At 35.7% G+C, this 17,876-nt stretch overlaps 1 protein-coding gene across 8 annotated transcripts in view; it reads right to left on the minus strand.

Annotated features, from left to right (window-relative positions):
* The window catches only part of SHLD2 (shieldin complex subunit 2), a 100,837-nt gene that overhangs the window by 14,605 nt on the left and 68,356 nt on the right, over positions 1–17,876 (minus strand). For 6 of the 8 annotated variants that reach the window (XR_004265782.1, XM_032270094.1, XM_032270100.1 and 3 more), the window contains 3 exons: positions 5,945–6,139; positions 5,643–5,777; positions 761–967 (listed from right to left, as the gene is read on the minus strand). Coding sequence is in view for 7 of the 8 variants with exons in the window: in XM_032270094.1 (XP_032125985.1) it covers positions 761–967; positions 5,643–5,777; positions 5,945–6,139 (537 nt within the window). In the remaining variant the exon portion in view is untranslated. The remainder of the gene's footprint in view (positions 1–760; positions 968–5,642; positions 5,778–5,944; positions 6,140–17,876) is intronic. The other 2 variants (XM_032270098.1, XM_032270097.1) reach the window with 1 other exon arrangement.

Consider the following 17,876-nt stretch of genomic DNA (forward strand, 5'->3'; position numbering starts at 1 on the left):
TTCAGTGTAGAACTAGGAATAAGGAGTTCTTCTCTGAGAATGAAATCTGTATTCAAATAAAGGTTGGGTTTTTTGAGACGTGTTACCTTTGTTTTCTACCTGTATTCTCCTTAGTGTAGTTTTATGATATAACAATGCTAACCTGTAATCATATATTGGAAAACATATATACATACATATGTGAATTAACCCAACTAGTAAAATTTTAATCTGGCATTTGGCCAAGATAATGTAAGGAACTGAATTTACATTCCCACTTGTGATATAATAAAAAATAAGTATTTGTTCTTTGTCCCTGGTTCCTGGCACACAGTTCTTGAAACTCTAGTTATTTGCAAATATTTGTATTTCACTTTTATATAGAATTATATACATTTTTACTTTTGCTTATATTAAAACTAACAGTGGGCTGGGTGTGGTGGCTCATGCCTGTAATCCCAGCACTTTGGAAGGCCAAGGCAAGAGGATCACTTGAGTCCAGGAGTTTGAGATCAGACTCTGCAACATAGGGAGACTCTGTCTCTACCAAAAAAAAAAAAAAAAAAATAGTTGGGTGTGTGGCATGCACTGATGGTATGCACTAGCTTTCCCTCCTCTCCCCGGCTACTCGAAAAGCTGAGGTGGGAGAATCACTTAAACCTGGGAGGTGGAGGCTGCAGTGAGCCATGTTCACACCACTGGATTCCAGCCTGGGCAACAGAGCAAGACCCTGTCTCAAAAGAAATTAAAATGGCAAAATTTATGTATATAAAGATCTTACCTGAACACTTATCCTCTAGGTGGGTTGCTAAGTCTGATATCTTCACAAAGGAGAGTGCACTTTTTTGAAATTTTGCTTTAAATGCAATTGCCCTTTTATCATCATCAAACAAGCACTCACAGGATGACCAAGGTGTTGTATGCAGTTCTAGGTTTTCTAGTGCATAATTGCGCTGAACAAAAAGATATTTAAATTCCCAAATATAGCCTTGAACAAAAACAATAAAAACAAAATCACCAAAAAGGAAAAAGTCTTGGCTTAGTATAACATTAAATAGATTGATCTGATTAAGTCAGTTGAATACTAAATAATCTTTTATCACCAAAGAATTTGGGTATAAAAAGACAAAATATGAATGGCGCATTAAGACAATATAAAGATGATAGAGATTTTTTTTTTTTTTTTTTTGAGATGGAGTCTCGTTCTGTCACGCAAGAGTGCAGTGGCACAATCTTGGCTCACTGCAACCCCCGCCTCCCAGGTTCAAGTGATTCTCCTGGATCAGTCTCCTGAGAAGCTGGGATTACAGGCACATGCCACCATTCCCGGCTAATTTTTGTATTTTTGGTAGAGATGGGGTTTTTGATTTGCCCAACTTGGCCTCCCAAAGTGCTGGAATTACAGGCATGAGCCACCACGCCTAGCGGCTAAAGATAATTTTAATAAAATATTTTCTGAAGATTCCTTGCCCTCCTGAATGTTCATCATTTATCATAACTGACTGCTTTACAGAGTAGCAAATTCTCATGTATGTTTCTACAGGTAAAGTTTTGATTTGTTTTGTTAAAGAAAGGACACTGAAATGAACCCAAGATTAATATTTCACTCCTATTTCAATACCTTAGCTATGTTACTTAGATAACTTTTCTAGAACAAAAAGCATTTAGACACAATAGCATCTATTTTTAACTCTCAGTAACAATTCTAATTTTTAAAGCCATAGTAACACAGACCTTGCCCAACAATCAGATTCTGTATTAGTAAATTCAATTTTAAAATTATAATAAAACAAAAGAGGGTTTCTTAGCATTAATTTTTCTGATAACATCAGCTGTCTTTTTAGTTTCCCACTTACTTCAGGCCAAAAATCTTATTTACTACACCGGCTCATCTCCTTAGTTTCTTTCACTGGAGATTTTTTTTTTTTTTTTTTGGTGGGAAATTATAAAACACGTCAGTAAATCTTAAAGACAGAGCATCACTAATTAGAACTAAAGCATATATTCCAAGTTATTGCTTTAAACCAATCAATAAAACAGCTTTCTTGTCTTATTACAAAATACATGCTTAGAAAAGTAAGCTAACAGAAGCCAAGTAAATAAACATATAGCAGCCATAATCTCAGCACCCTAAACATCCTAATAAATAATCTCAATATCCTAAATAAACATTTTAGTGGACAACCATTTGTTTAGGATTTTATTTATTGCGATTGACTTAATATGTCAAATATAGTTTTATACGTGTGTATTATTCTACTTCGCTTTTAAATATTACATAATATGCCATTTGTCCAGACACACCAAAATCTTAAAAATTATTACAGCAAGCCTCTATTTTGAGGGACTCTGGTTGTTTTTTATTTTTCACTATTATACATGATACCATGATAAATCCATTTTTAGCTACATCTTTATAATAGTTACAATAAATTCCTAGAGCTATAATTACTGAATGAAAGTACCCCCAATTTTTTCACATCAATTGTCAGTTATCCACAAGAAAGCTTCTGTCAATTGTTTCCAATAGTTGATGATAGTAGAAATTTTCCCATATCTTCTCTATCAATTTCTTAAAAGAAAAATCATCTGCCATTATTACTTTGTGTGTTTTCAGTTACTTGTAAGAACAATGTTTCCATATATTTAATGGCCATTTTTTTTTTTTTTTTTGAGACAGAGTTTTGCTCTTGTTGCCCAGGTTGAGTGCAGTGGCGCCATCTTGGCTCACTGCAACCTCTGCCTCCCAGGTTCAAGCAATTCTCCAGCCTCAGCCTCCTGAGTAGCTAGGATTACAGGCATGCATCACCACACGCAGCTAATTTTGTATTTTTAGTAGAGGTGGGGATTCTCCATGTTGGTCAGGCTGGTCTTGAATTCCCAACCTCAGGTGATCTGCCCACCTCAGCCTCCCAAAGGTTAAGATTACAGGCGTGAGCCACCACACATGGCCCTAATGGCTATTTTTATTTCTTCTTTAGGGACCTGCCTGCTCGTATCCTTTCCCCATTTATCTCTATACGTATATGTCTTTTGCTTACTGCATTATTTTGTGACAATGGAATTTTCTTTCTTTTTTTTGGTTGCCTTTCAGTTCTGTATATGGTAGTTTATAATAATTTTTGTTCCTGCATTTTATGTAACCTACCAACCTTTGTGTTACACATAAGTTTGCCTATATTTTCTTCTACTATTCACTGTTTCATTATTTTTATATTTGAATCTTTAATGCATTTGAAACTCATTTTGGCACAAACATAAAATTTAATTCTATTTTTTCTCAAATTGTTAGCTACATTTTCCAAACATTATTCTTTTATTTTAAAAAGCAAATGGTTTTATTTTTAATTATAAAATAAAATATATTTATTGTAAAATATTTAAACAGTAAAAGAAAAGGGAGGTAACAGTGAAACAAGACTGACCACATTTTAATAAGCTGGCTAATAGGTACTTAAGTTCATTATGCTTAGTATTCTCTCTACTTTTGTATATGCCTGAAGGCTTTAGAATAAAAGTTTTTAAAAGTAAATGCAGATGCTCACATACACATAAAATTCAAATTAAAGGTATAAAGAAAAAAGGCTGGGCACAGTGGCACATGCCTGTAATGCCAACACTTTGGCAGTCTGAGGTGGGCACATGACCTGAGGTTGGGGGTTCAAGACCAGCCTAAGCAACATGGAGAAACCCCATCTCTCTCTTCTACATACAGAAATAACCACTGCTACCATTCTGGTATAGACATATATCTCCAGATTTTTAAATGTACATACATAGTTATAGATACATTTTTATTAAAATGAGATCCTATTATACATATAGGGTTTTCTTGAAAATTTTTATTAACTTATATAAACAAAAATAATATTTATTATATGTTAACATAATATATTTTCTATACATGAAGTTTTATAATCCACTTTTTTTTTTTTTTACATGAAACAGAGTCTTACTGTGTTGCACAGGTTGGTCTTGAACTCTTGGGCTCAAGCAATCCACCCTCCTCAGCCTCCCAAAGTACTGGACTAACAAGCATGAGTCACTGCACCTGGTCTATAATCTACTTTTTAAACTAAATAATACATTACATATATCTAAGCTAATGAATATACACACATTTTTGGTAGTGAATATCTTTTATGTATTTGCCCAGACCACAAATGATTCCCTTAACTGTTTTCCCATCTACTGAAATAAGCTCAAACTCTCATATTTGTATTGTGTGACCCTGTCTTCCTGGTCACAGTTTTTTTAAACAAATTTACTCTGGGCAATCAGATTCTCTTTGCTGGGAATTTGGAAATGGAGCTGGTCTCTTCAAAAGTAAAATCAGGAAATAAAAACCTTCAAAATTGGTATTTTTCTCTTAAAAAGGATGTGAGGTGTTGAAGTAGACATTAAAACTTTAAAATGCATAAAAACATATAAAAAAAGAGAAGAAAAGAAAAATATAAAACCATCAGATCTCATTTAAAAAAAAAACTTTAAAACGACAGTTATAAATAAAGGTGTGCTGGATGAATGAATGCACAAAGAACAACAACATCTTAATTCCTGGATTCGTATGTTTTCAATACTAACCTAAACACCATAGAATCACCTAGAGACAACTATCATTTCTTTCCTATTAACCAAAAAACTATTAACTTTAAAATAATATTCATATTACATGAAGCAATCTGCTTTGTTATGGCTCCACTATACCTGTGACCCACATTCTTGTGTAGCATGCACTAGACTTGTGTTCTAGTGCTCAACGATCATAGTCTATCATTGATACATGTTTGTCAGCTTGCTCAACCAAACAAACATCTGTCCCTGTTTGATCTTAACATAAAAGTCAAAAGTTGGATTTATCTCAAATCCTAGTCATAACTATTAATGATTAAGAGAGACAATGTGACAGATCCTACCTCCAAATAACGATTTGGAAGGCAGAAGTTTGGAAAGAGACATTAACTCTTTCAGGTAAAAAACAGTTAAGTAATATACTGAATCAATCTCTAAATTAATTTAGCAGGGAAAAATAACTCATAAGCCACAAATGAAACTGTCCTTGATTGTTACAACTAAAGGATCTCATGATAGCAAAGAGAAGATATTATACTATTTTAATTAAATATCAATTCCATTTAATTCAATATACCATAAATAATTTATGCTTTAAAGAAAAACATAATCATGGGTCATATTTTAACACTGAACATTCTAGGGATGGCTAAAAGTACATGCTTTTAAAACAACTATAATAAAAACATGAAACACAGTAATTTATTGAACAGTAATTGTGACTTGAAAGAGTTAAGGTAACTCCCCTGAAATCTGCGTTATAACCAGAGAGTTTATTTATCGGAGTACTTTGGCTGAAAAAAATTGTAGAAGCTTCTCCGGAACTAAATGTCTAAAGAACATTACTTGGAGGAGGTAAGATCTTCACTAAAAAGGTAAAGTAGTGTATCTGGGAGTAAATTTAAACCTTTATTTCACCACCATGAATTATTGAGGACTTATTTGATAACTGAATTGCTACAAAAATATTCAATCATGATCATTGTATTTCAAATGCTGTCTAGTCTCCCAAGATTTTCTCCATCTCAGGTTCATAAACATTAATCATTTACTGAAATATAAATAGGATAAATGCTTTTTGGTGTGTTTACCTTTTTTCCTTTGAAGTTGAGGGTACCAGGCTGCTCCAGGACCCCATAATACAAGCACATAATGTTGATCTTGGGCCTGTTCCACAGTTAACATAACTTTTTTCTGCTTCTGTCCTCTATAACTGTATACTGCCTCTGGAAAAGGAAAATGAGTATCTTAGCTGGCATTACTCTACCATATGTGATACCATACTTTAAGAGCTGATGATACATATATAGTGATAACCAAATGGTACACTAAGATGGTCTTGTATCTTAATTTTTCCATAATCTACAATTAAGGAGGCAGTCAAAATGTTTACCTGTCAGTACAGTGAAATTAACAACTCTTAGTACTGCGTGGACTAATATGTCAGGCTGAAGGTGCTCCAACTCTACGAAGTCTATACTGTTCACCCTCTGAGGCTGCCTTGGAGGAAGATCTCTGAGGTAGGAATGTTCTGAGGACACATATGCCAGTAAGTCTTGAAGTACACCAACACTAACCACACTGGAATCTAAGGAAGAAAAAACATACAGACAGACAAAAGATGACAACATTATATTTTTCTTGACAAAATAATATTTTTTAGAACTGTATTTTATGTTGTAAAGTATGATTAGATATACAATATGGTTTTGTTTTCTCTAAAACATGTATAATAGCTAAGTCTTGAATCAGTTTAGATATAAAAATAAACTTGGTATTTTTAACCAATGGAAATGGAATTATTTACTATCCTCAAAAAACTTGTGCTGTTCCCTTACTTCTCTACTTTGTTAATAACATCATTCTTCTATCAATAAACCAAACACAAAATTTCTGTTCTTTTTTGACTCCACCACGCTGTAACAGCTAATCAGTTCCCCAAGACTTGGAATCCGATTTGATCCTGCTTTCCTAACTATCCCAGCCTCTGCTATGCTTCCTCAAGCCCCTGGGGACTTCCCTTCTGAAACAAGCTCGGAGCCACCTCTCTGATTCTCTCCCTGAGCGTGCCTTACTCTTTCCACAGCAATGCGTTTGTCCCCACCAATTTCCAGCTGCAAGGCTGTCACTCTCTTTTCTCCCTACCCAATACCACATAGAATGACGACCACTATAGACTCACAGTGCTGCTTCTTTCCCTGAGCTCAGAACACTTTTGAGCATGTGCTACATTGTAATATTTTTCAAGTGTTCAATTGGTTATTTAATTCTTCAGTTATTATGCCTTTTAAATGGTTTTCTCTTTCCTGTCTCATATTTTTTCTCATTTTTAAAATTAAGATATAGTTTATATACAATAAGATGCATGTATTTTCATGTACAGGTTGATGAGTTTTACTGATTAAATTTTAATTTCTCTGAAGGTTAAGAGAAGTATGTTTGAGTAAGTGATTGATTGCTGACCAAAATAAGATATTGGTAATAAACACTTAAGTACTTTTTAGAAAGCAGAGTCCATAAACTGATTTGTGATTCTTCTTTCCTTCCTTTAGACAGTAAAAGAAAAGGGATACAACAGGAGAAACAAAACTGGCCATGTTTTAATAAGCTGCCTAACAGGTACTTAAGTTCATTATGATTTGCATTCTCTCTACTTTTGTATAGGCTTGAAGGCTTTTACAATAAAAGTTTTTAAAAGTAAATGCAGATTGGCTGGGCGCGGTGGCTCACGCCTGTAATTCCAGCACTTTGGGAGGCCAAGGCGGGAGGATTGCCTGAGATCAGGAGTTTGAGACCAGCCTGGTCAACATGATGAAACCCCATCTCTAATAAAAAAATAAATAAATAAATAACAAGTAATGCAGATGCTCACACACACATGAAATTCAAACTAAAGTTATAAAGAAAAAAAATTAAAAGCACACATAATACTACCAGAGAGAATTCTTTCACAGTATTTCCAGCAAATCTGGAATCAGAGAGCTGTATTCAAATTCTAGTTTTGTCAATAATAAGCTCTGTGAAATTGTACATAACTTCTCTGGGCTTCATTTTTCATGAACAAGTTAGAGTTTTGGGTCAAAAAAAGATCTCTGATATCAAATTACATATTTGTCCCTGATTCATAAAAATTTACAGGGAAACCTCTAGTTATTTAGATTCCAAAAACAGTCTATCTCCTGGAAACATTGTGTTGATCTTTGACTTATATATTTAATAATATTCAAGATAAATTTATATTCCTGTCACATTATCAGAACTAGGTTTGTAAAACATATAACACCTCACTATAAAGAGGAAAGAACAAAAGTATTTTCAACTTTTACTTTGGATTCGGGGGTCTGTTACCTGGGTATACTGTGTGATACTGAACTTTGGGGTACAAATGATCCTGTCACCTATACTCTGTTACCGAGCAGAGTAACCAACAGGTAGTTTTTCAACCCTTGCCCCTCTCCCTCCAGTAGTCCCCAGCGTGTACTGCTGCCACCTCAATGTCTACAAGTAGCCAATGTTTAGCTCCCACTTATAATTGAGATTACATGTTATTGGGTTTCCTATTCCTCTCAATTCACTTAGGATAATCGCCTCCAGTTGCATCCATGTCGGTGCAAAGATTTTTGTTCGTTTGTTTTTTGAAGCAAGATGTCACTCTGTCGCCCAGGCTGGAATGCAGTGGTGTGATCTCAGCTCACTATAAACTCCATCTCCCAGGTTCAGGTGATTATCTCACTTCAGTTTCCCAAATAGCTTGGACCTGGACCACAGGTGTGTACCACCACACCTGCCTTTTTTTCTTTTTCTTTTTCTTTTTGTGTGTGTGTGTGTGTGTAGAGACAGTGTTTTGCTACATTGTCCAGGCTGGTCTTAAACTCCTGGACTCAAGTGATCTGCCTGCCTCAGCCTGTCAAAGTGCTGAAATTACAGGCATGAGTCACCATACCTGGCATGATTTCATTCTTTGTTTATGGCTGCATAGAATTCCACGGTGTATATGTACCACATTTTCTTTATTCAATCCTCCATTGATGGCTACCTAGGTTGACTCCACAACTTTGCTATTGTGAAAGTGCTACAGTGCATATGTCTTTTTGGTAGAACAATCTATTTTCTTTTGGATATATACCCAGTAATGGGATTGCTGGGTTAAGTGATAGTTCAGTTTTAAGTTCTTTGAGAAATCTCCAAACTGCTTTCAACAATGGCTGAACTAATTTACGTTCCCACTAACAGTATATGAGTATTTCCTTTTCCACACAGCCTACCAACATCTGTTGTTTTTTTGACTCTTTAATAATAGTTATTTCAGGACTGGGAATGGTGGCTCATACCTGTAATTCCAGCACTATGGGAGGCTAAGGTGAGAGGATTGTTTGAGCTCAGGAGTTCAAGACCACCTTGGGCAACATGACAAAACCCCGACTCTACCAAAAATACAAAAATTATCTGGGTGTGATGGCATGCGCCTATAGTCCCAGCTACTCAGGAGGCTGAGGTGGAAAAATCTTTTGAGCCTAGGAGATCAAGGCTACAGTGAACCATGATTAGGCCACTGCACTCCAGCCTGGGTAACAGAGTGAGATCCTGTTTTTAAAAAATAAATTTAAAAAATATATAATTAGGTCACACTTTTCAATTTTTGGTTTTGCTGCAATTGCTCTTGAGGGCTTAGTCATAATTCTTTCCCAGAGGTCTTTTCCAAAAACACAATATATTGATCAGAAGTAAGAATGCTCTCACGAGTTGTAACCACTTACAAAATCAAAAAAAAATTGGTAAACTCAGTAACCAAATTGGTTTGTCTTTCAGAAGAAAAACAACTGCAATATTCTCAAAATGTTCACTGGTAGCCATTTCCCTAAATCAATAAAAAACTTTAGAATACACTTTAGCTACTAACCTATGACAAATAAAGCATCATAAATTTCTGTGTATGTGTAAAAACAAAGATTTTGAAGTAACTTCTAAGATTATCTAATTAGTTCAAGATTTTTCACATCATTCTACAAAAACCTGAAACTCTCTATGGGATTCATGGAATATTCTCCATCCAGAATTTTGTCATAAAATTTTATGAAATTACTGAACTATTACCTGAATCCTGATCAGCCTTAAAACCAGAGATACCTACGTTTCCCAAATCTCTCGCAAAGCATTTGCATACCACATTATTTTCATTATTTCAAAACATTCCTTCCCCTTCTATTATACCAACATATATAAAATATGGTGAATTTTGCTTAGAAGCCACTTAGCTATCACACACACACACACACACACACACACACACACACACACACACTTTCTCTCTCTCTCTCTCTCTCTCCAAGAGGTGACACCTTCAAATATTCCTAGCAGAATATTAAACTTGTATCTTTTACAGAAATGTCAAAATTAAAAAGTTAACTGACTTCAACTGGCCAAAACCACACCATCTTAATTACTACAGATTCACACTAAGTCCTGATAGCTGATAGGGCAAATTATTCTTCCTAGCTTTTCTTCTTAAAATGCCCTGGCTGTTTTTGACCACTTACTCTTCTACAGAAATATCATATAATCTTATCAAATTAAATGAAAATCTTAATGGTCTTGAACTCTTTGTCTCAAGAGATTCTCCTGCCTTGGTCTCCCGAAGTGCTGGGATTACAGGCATGGGCCACGGTGTCCTTGAAATCTTATGAGGATTTTTATTGAACCTGCACTGAATTTACAAATCAACCTAAAAAGAATTGAAATCTTCACAACATTAAATCTTCCAATCAATGAATAAGGTACATGTTTATTTCATTCTTCGTTAGTTTTTCTTCATTTAAAAATTTTTCCTTTCCTGCTACAGGAACAGTGGGAGAAAAAGAAAAAAAAATGTTTTCCTTTTTTAGGTCTTTCACATACTTTGTTATACTCATTACAGAATAATATTATTGTCAATGTACAGAATAATATTATTGTCAATGACACCTTTCTTTGTTATTGTTAGTTGCTCTACTCTAGAAATGTGATTGACTTTTATATATTAATCTCATATCTAGCAACTATGCTAAACTTTCCTATTATTTCTAATAATTTGCTTGTAGTTTTCAGAGTAAAAAAGGTATGTAAACCATCTATAATAATGACAGTTTTATTTCTACTTTCCAATATTTAAATATCTAATTTCTTTTTCCATGTTTTATTGCACTGGTTAATAACTCTAATACAGAGTTGAAGAAAAGTAGTAATAGTAGTATCTTACTCATACTCCTGAATTTTAAAAGAAATGCTTCTAATATTTTTCCAATTAGGATAATTGTTCTGGGTTTTCTAAAGACACTCTTTATGAAGTTAAGGAAAATTTTATTCTATTCCTAATGAATAGCTGTTGAATTTTACCAAAAGCTTTCTTTGTACTGATCAAGATGATTGTTTATTGCTCTTTTAAAAATTCTGTTTTTAACTAATGTAAGACTTACAAAAAAGTTGTAAAAATAGTACAGACTTCCCTTATATTTCTCATTATGTCCATTAATGTGAGCATCTCATATATTATAAATTATCTTAAACAGGAACTAACATCAATTAAATATTGTTAACTAAAATACAGATGTTATTTAATTTTACCAATTTTCCTATTAATATCCTTTCTCTATGTAGGATCTCATCCAAGATCCCACGTCACATTTAGTTGTTGTCTCTCTTTGGTCTCCTCTAGCCTCTAAGAGTTTCTCAGTCTTTTCTTTTTCATTACCTTGACACTTATGAAGAAACCTCATCAATTATTTAGTAGAACGTCCTTCCATTTGGGTTTCTCCAGTGTTTTATGATTGGAATAAAGTTATGCATTTCTGGCAATTCCATAAAACATATGGTGTGTCCTTCTCAATGGATAATATCAAGGAATTTATGATACCCATACATCTTATTACTGGTGATATTTATCCTGATCACTCAGTTAAGTTGGTGTCTGAAGAGTTTCTTTCCTATAAATTTACTATTTTCCCTCTATAAGCAGGTATCTTGGGGAGATAGTTTGAGACAATGCAATGCTATCTCTCCTCAAACTTTCAACTACTAATTTTAGCATCTATCAAGGGATCCTTGTCTGTGCAGATTTATTACTGTGATATCTGCCTAATGGTAATTCTCTATTTTTGTGATTTGTTTTGTTCTGTTTCCTTCTTAAGACAGAGTCTCACTCTGTTGCCCAGGCTGAAGTTCATGGCTCACTGTAGCCTCAACCTCTTGGAATCAATCAATCCTCTCTTCTCAGCCTCCAAGTAGCTGGGACTAGGGGCATGCACCTCCAAACCCAGTTAATTCTTGTAGTTTTTATAGAGACGGGGTTTTGCCATGTTGCCCAGGCTGGTCTCAAACTCCTGGGCTCAAGCATCCACCTACCTCAGCATCCCAACATGCTGGGATTACAGGCATGAACCACTGAGCATGGCCAGTAATTCTCTATTTTTTTTCTTTTCTCTCAGATGTATTAATTGGAATTCCCCTGGAAGAGCTCTCCCTTCCCCTCTAGTTAATTAATGAAATAAATATATATTTATATCAGTAAGGATTTGTAAATACTTTATTCTGTAGGTGTTAATCCCTTCACATTGGCTCTTGCATTATTTCAACATGTCTTGTCTGGTACCACCAGACTTCCAGGCTCATCCTGAATTTGCTCTGACCCAGTCCTGTAATGAGCCACTTTTAGCAGAGCTGGTTCCTTTCATTAGAGAATAACATTGGCCAGGCACAATGGCTCACACCTGTAATCCCAGCTCTTTGGGAGGCCAAGATGGGTAGACTGCTGAAGCCCAGGAGTTCGAGACCAGCCTAAGCAACATGGCAAAACCCAGTCTCTACAAGAAATACAAAAATTAGCCAGGTGTGGTAGTGCACACCTGTGGTACATTTACTTGGAAGGCTGAGGTGGGCGGCTGGTTTGAGCCCAGGAGCCGGAAGTTAGAGTGAGCCGAGATAGCACCACTATACTCTAGCCTGGGCAACAGGGCCAGACCCTGTTTAAAAAAAAAAAAAAAAAGAGAGAGAGAGAGAGAAAATGTTTACAGACCAATATCTGGGCACCAGGTATGCTCATTGTTACTGGAGAGTCACTGCATCTGTGCTCGCTCAGTGAACAGACCTAGGAGATGTATGCATTTGTACTAGCCTGCCCATATATACATGCCTATATTTCTGTATCCATTTATCTTTATTAAAAATCCTCAGTTTACAAAAATGCCTCTGGTTCATTTTAATCTTCCCTTATTTATAATTTCTTTCTCCAACAATGAGAAATCCAACTCTCATTATCTACAATCTATGTACTCATTTGTTCATTCTAGTATACACATAAGGTTATTGCTAAGCCATTCCCCTTTGAGAAACGTTATTTCTAACTAGATTGCAGCATTTGTGTACAGTTTTTTTTTTTTTTTTTTTGAGACAGAGTTTCACTCTTATTGCTTAGGCTAGAGTGCAATGGTGCAATCTCAGCTCACCACAACCTCTGCCTCCCGGGTTCCAGCAATTCTCCTACCTCAGCCTCCCAAGTAGCTGGGACTACAGGCATGTGCCATCACATCTGGCTAGTTTTGTATTTTTAGTAGAGACGGAGTTTCTCCATGTTGGTCAGGCTGGTCTCAAACTCCCAACCTCAAGTGATCCACCTGCCTCTGCCTCCCAAAGTGCTGGGATTACGGGTGTCAGCCACTGTATAGTCCTTTCTGTCTTTAGACTTATAGAATCCAGTCAATGTACTCTTTTCCAGTTACTTAGGTTTGTTTTTTTTCTTCCCCACTCCCTTCTGCGTAGTTATTTTATTCATTTGTAACAATATTAGGTTCATTTGTTAGTGTTCGTATTCTATGTTGGGTTCTGCCTCCCCCACATTCTAGTTGGTTCTACCATTACTATGGTTCTGTGAGTCAGAACTACACAAAAAAGATATACTCAGAGAAGTGTCACTTCCTCCTGACCACAGCTATCCTGCTCCCATTCTCCACTTTCTTCCACCCCTCTCCTACCTGCCCCCTGCAGGTGACCAATCTCTCTAGTGTCTGGTTTATCCTTCCTGCATTTTCTTTCCACAAATAAACAGAGGTATTTTCTTATTCCTCCATTCCTTCTTACAGGAAGGACAGCATACTACATACACTTTTGGGGGGTTTATGTTTTTCACATAACATTATGTCCTGGGAATCGTTCCAAATCAGTTCATAGCTATTTTTTTTTCATTCTTTTTGTACTGTTGCATAGTACAAACTGTTCTACTATGTGAATGTACCATAATTTAGTAAATCATTCTCCTATATATTTTGCAATTACAAACAATACTGCAATGAATAACCTTGTGATATGTATTTTCACAGTGTTGGCGGTGTAGCTTCAAGGTAGAGTCCTAGAAGCGGGATTGCTAGGTTGAAAGCTAAGTACATATGTAATTTTGTTAGCTAGTGTCAAATATCCTTTGGAGGGGTTGTAGCAATTTGTATTCCTACGACCAATGTGTAAGAGGACATGTTATCTCACAGTTTCACTAAAGGAATGTGTTGTCTTTTTAAAAAATGTTTCCAATCTGAAAGGTAAGAAATGATATCTCCATGTAGTTTTATTTATTTATTTTTTTATATATTCTTTATTTTGTATTTTTTATTGCTAGTGTATAGCAAGCTATTGATTTCTGTGTATTAATTCCTATATTGATCTTGTATCCTGCAACTTTGATGAAATTGTTGATCCATTCTAATACTATTTCTAGTGGATTTCTTTTTTTTTTTTTTAATAGCAGCATTATTTATTTATTTATTTATTTTTCCCTCCATGTAGTTTTAATTTGAATTTCTCTAATTATGCTTTGACAGCCATTTTATTTCTTTTTTTGAAAATTGACTGTTCATATCTTTTTCACATTTTCCCTTTTGCCAGGCTAGAGTGTAGTAGCATGAACACAGCTTACTGCAGCCTCAACCTCCTGGGCTCAAGCAATCCTCCTGCCTTAGCCTCCTATGTAGCTGAGACCATAGGCATGTATCACCACATCTTGCTAATTTTTTGAGTTTTTGTAGAAACAGGGTCTCAGTATGTTGCCCAGGCTGGTCTCAAACTTCTGAGCTCAAGTGACTGTCCCACCTGAGCCTTCCAAAATGCTAGAATTACAGGTGTGAGCTACCACACCTGGCCTTTGACACTCAATGTTTAAAAGTTCTTTATATATTAGGGATATTAGCCTTTTGTTATATGTTACAAATATTTTCTCCAAAGTTTGTCAGTTGTCTTTTGACTTTGTTTATGGTGTTTTGGGTTATGTAAAATTTATTTTTCTGTAGTAAAATTTATCAGTCTTGTCTTCTAATGCCTCCAGATTCTGAGTAATATTAAGAAAAAGCCTTTCCCTACACCGTGATTACAGAGGATTCAGTCAGGTGTCCTTCTTGTGGTTGCATGGTTTTATTTTTTACATTTAGATTCTTAATCCATACAGTGTTTATTTTTGTTTGCTGTGAGATATGTGTCCAATTTTCACTTTTTTCCAAATGGCTACCCAGTTGTCTCAGCACCATTTATTAAGAGGTGAGCCTTTCTCTCACTGATTTCAGATACTATCTTTGTCATACATTAAATTGTTACATGTATGTGAGTCTAATTCTAATCTTCTTACTCTATTCCACTGGTCTACTTGTCTATTCACGCATCAGTACTTCACTGTTTTAATTACAGAGGCTTGATAGTATGTTTTAATGTCTGCTAAAGCTAGTTCCCCTCCTCTGTAGTTCTCCTTTGTCAGTCTTTTCCCAGCTATTCTTGTATGTCTGTTTTCCCATATGAGCTTTAGTGTCAACTTTTACATGCCATAACATAGCTTGATATTTTTATTGTAACTGCATTGAATTTACCTATTAACTTGGGGAGAACTGATATCATTATAATGTTGAGTCACCCCATCCAAGAACAGGGGATGTCTTTCCATTTATTCACGTCTTCATTTCTTTCTGGAGTGTTTAAATTTTTTCCTCATACAAGTTTTGCACATTTCTTGTTAACTTTATTTTGAAATATCTTCATTATTATTATAAATGAGTTTTTCACTATCATTATGCCCGCCCTCTGTTTATTATTTGTGCATATTGTCTAATTTTTTTGTTGTTGTTTTTATTTTTTGAGACAGGGCCTTGCTGTGTTGCCCAGGCTAGAATACAGTGGTGAAATCGCAGCTCACTGCAACCTCATCCCCCAGCCTGGGCTCAAGCAGTCCTTTTACCTCAGCCTCCCAAACAGCTGGGACCACAGATGTGTGCCACCACATCCAGCTCTTTTTTTCTTTTTTTTTTGGTAGCCCAAGCTGGTCTTGAATTCCTGGGCTCAGACTGTCCACCCACTTTCATCTCCCAAAGTGCTGGAATTACAGACATGAGACACTGCACTCAGCCTAATGATATTTTTTAACATTAATTTTGCATCCTGTTACATCACTGAATTCTCTTATTATTTAAATTTGTTTTAACTTTGATTCCTGGAGTGTTCAGGTATGTTATCAGAGCATTTGTAAATAGAGATAATTTTCATTATTCTTTATCCATTCAGATTTTTTTTTTTTTTTTTGAGACAAAATCTCACTCTGTCGCTCAGGCTGCAGTGCAGTGCAGCAGTGCTGACTGCAACCTCTGCCTCCCAGGTTCAAGCGATTCTCATGCCTTAGCCTCCTGAGAAGCTGGGACCACAGGTATGCACCACTACACCTGGCTAATTTTTTGTCTTTTTAGTAGAAAGAGGGTTTTGCTATGTTGGCCAGGCTGGTCTGGAACTCCTGGCTTCAAGTGATCTGCCCACCTTGGCTTCCCAAAGTGCTGGGATTACAGGCGTGAGCCACCGCACCAGGCCAGATGTTTTTTCTTGTCTAAGTGCATTGGCTGATAACTCTAGTATAAAATGAATAGTTGCAGAGATAGTGGACATCCTTATCTTTTTCCGATTTTAAAGATAATGCCTCTAGTGCTTTTCTATTAAATAAGACACTGGCATTAGGACTATGTATATCTATTTTATTGACATAGTATTAATCATATTATAATTATAATGTTGTACTGATTCTATATTTATTTAAGAAAAAAAATTTTGAGACAAGGTCTGACTCCCATCACCCAGGCTAAAGTGCAGTGGTGCAATCATGGCTCACTGCAGCCTCAACTTTCTGGGTTCAGGTGATTTTCCCACTTAAGCCTCCCCAGTAGCTGGAACTACAGGTGTACACCACTACACTTGGCTAATTTTTCCATATTTTTAGTAGAGACGGGGTTTCACCATTCTGTCCAGGCTGGTCTTGAAACTCCTGGGCCCAAGTAATCCTCCCACCTCAGCCACCCAGAGTGCTGCGATTACAGGTGTGCGCCACCATGCCCAGTTGATACTATATTTATTGATACTGAAAGGGGAAGTATTCTAGTATGTTACTAGTTAACAGTATTAAACAAATGTTAACTTACTGCTGTTGATATTGTACAAAGCTGTATAAGATCTCACCACTGGGAGAAGCTGGATGAAGAGTTCATGGGACTTTACGTATTATTTTTGCAATCCCCTGTGATTCTATAATTTTACAGATAATATTTCAAATTTAAAAGTTTTTTAAATGATATTATCTGTATGCTATTAATTCTAAAATTTGCATCTTAATTTTAAACCTGTCTTCTGAGTACTGAATTTTGTTTCCAGTTCTTATATGACATCTCCACTTGAATATCTATCTCAAAGATACCTAAAACTTAACATGCCTGAAACATAGCTCTTAATTTTCCTCATAAACCAGTTCCCTCTCAGTCTTTCCCAATAAAAGCTACCTAGTTACTTAAACCAGAAATCCAGTAGCAATAGACTGTCCCTCTTCCCTCATCCCCAGACCCACATCATCAGAAAATCCTACTAATTCTATTTACAAATAATATCTCCACTCTTTAGCTCCACTTGCCTCCCATCATCTCTCAACTTCAGCTATTGTAACAACGTCCTCTGATTCTACTCCATGATCAACCCTTCTGAACTAGAACCATGGCATTCTGTATCTCAGCCCTTTGTTAGTTTCCTTCATAGCACTTCTTGTCACCTGCAAATATTTTACTTATATGTCTGCTTCCTTCATTTGTTTGTTCTGTCTTCCACATAAGAATGTAAACTCCACGAGGACAGGCATCATTATACCCCCAGTGTACAGTAAGCACAGTAACTGAAACAATGTCAACACATAATAAACGCATATTAGATAGATGAAGAATTCTATTTTAGTTGTCTATGAAATATGTCAGAGTTGATTTTCTGCTGATGGGCCACCCTAGTGTATAGTGAAACTTTGCCCA

The sequence above is a fragment of the Sapajus apella genome, unplaced genomic scaffold (genome assembly GCF_009761245.1).
Source record: "Sapajus apella isolate SASKATOON/1434 unplaced genomic scaffold, GSC_monkey_1.0 scaffold203, whole genome shotgun sequence".
Classification (NCBI taxonomy): domain Eukaryota; kingdom Metazoa; phylum Chordata; class Mammalia; order Primates; family Cebidae; genus Sapajus; species Sapajus apella.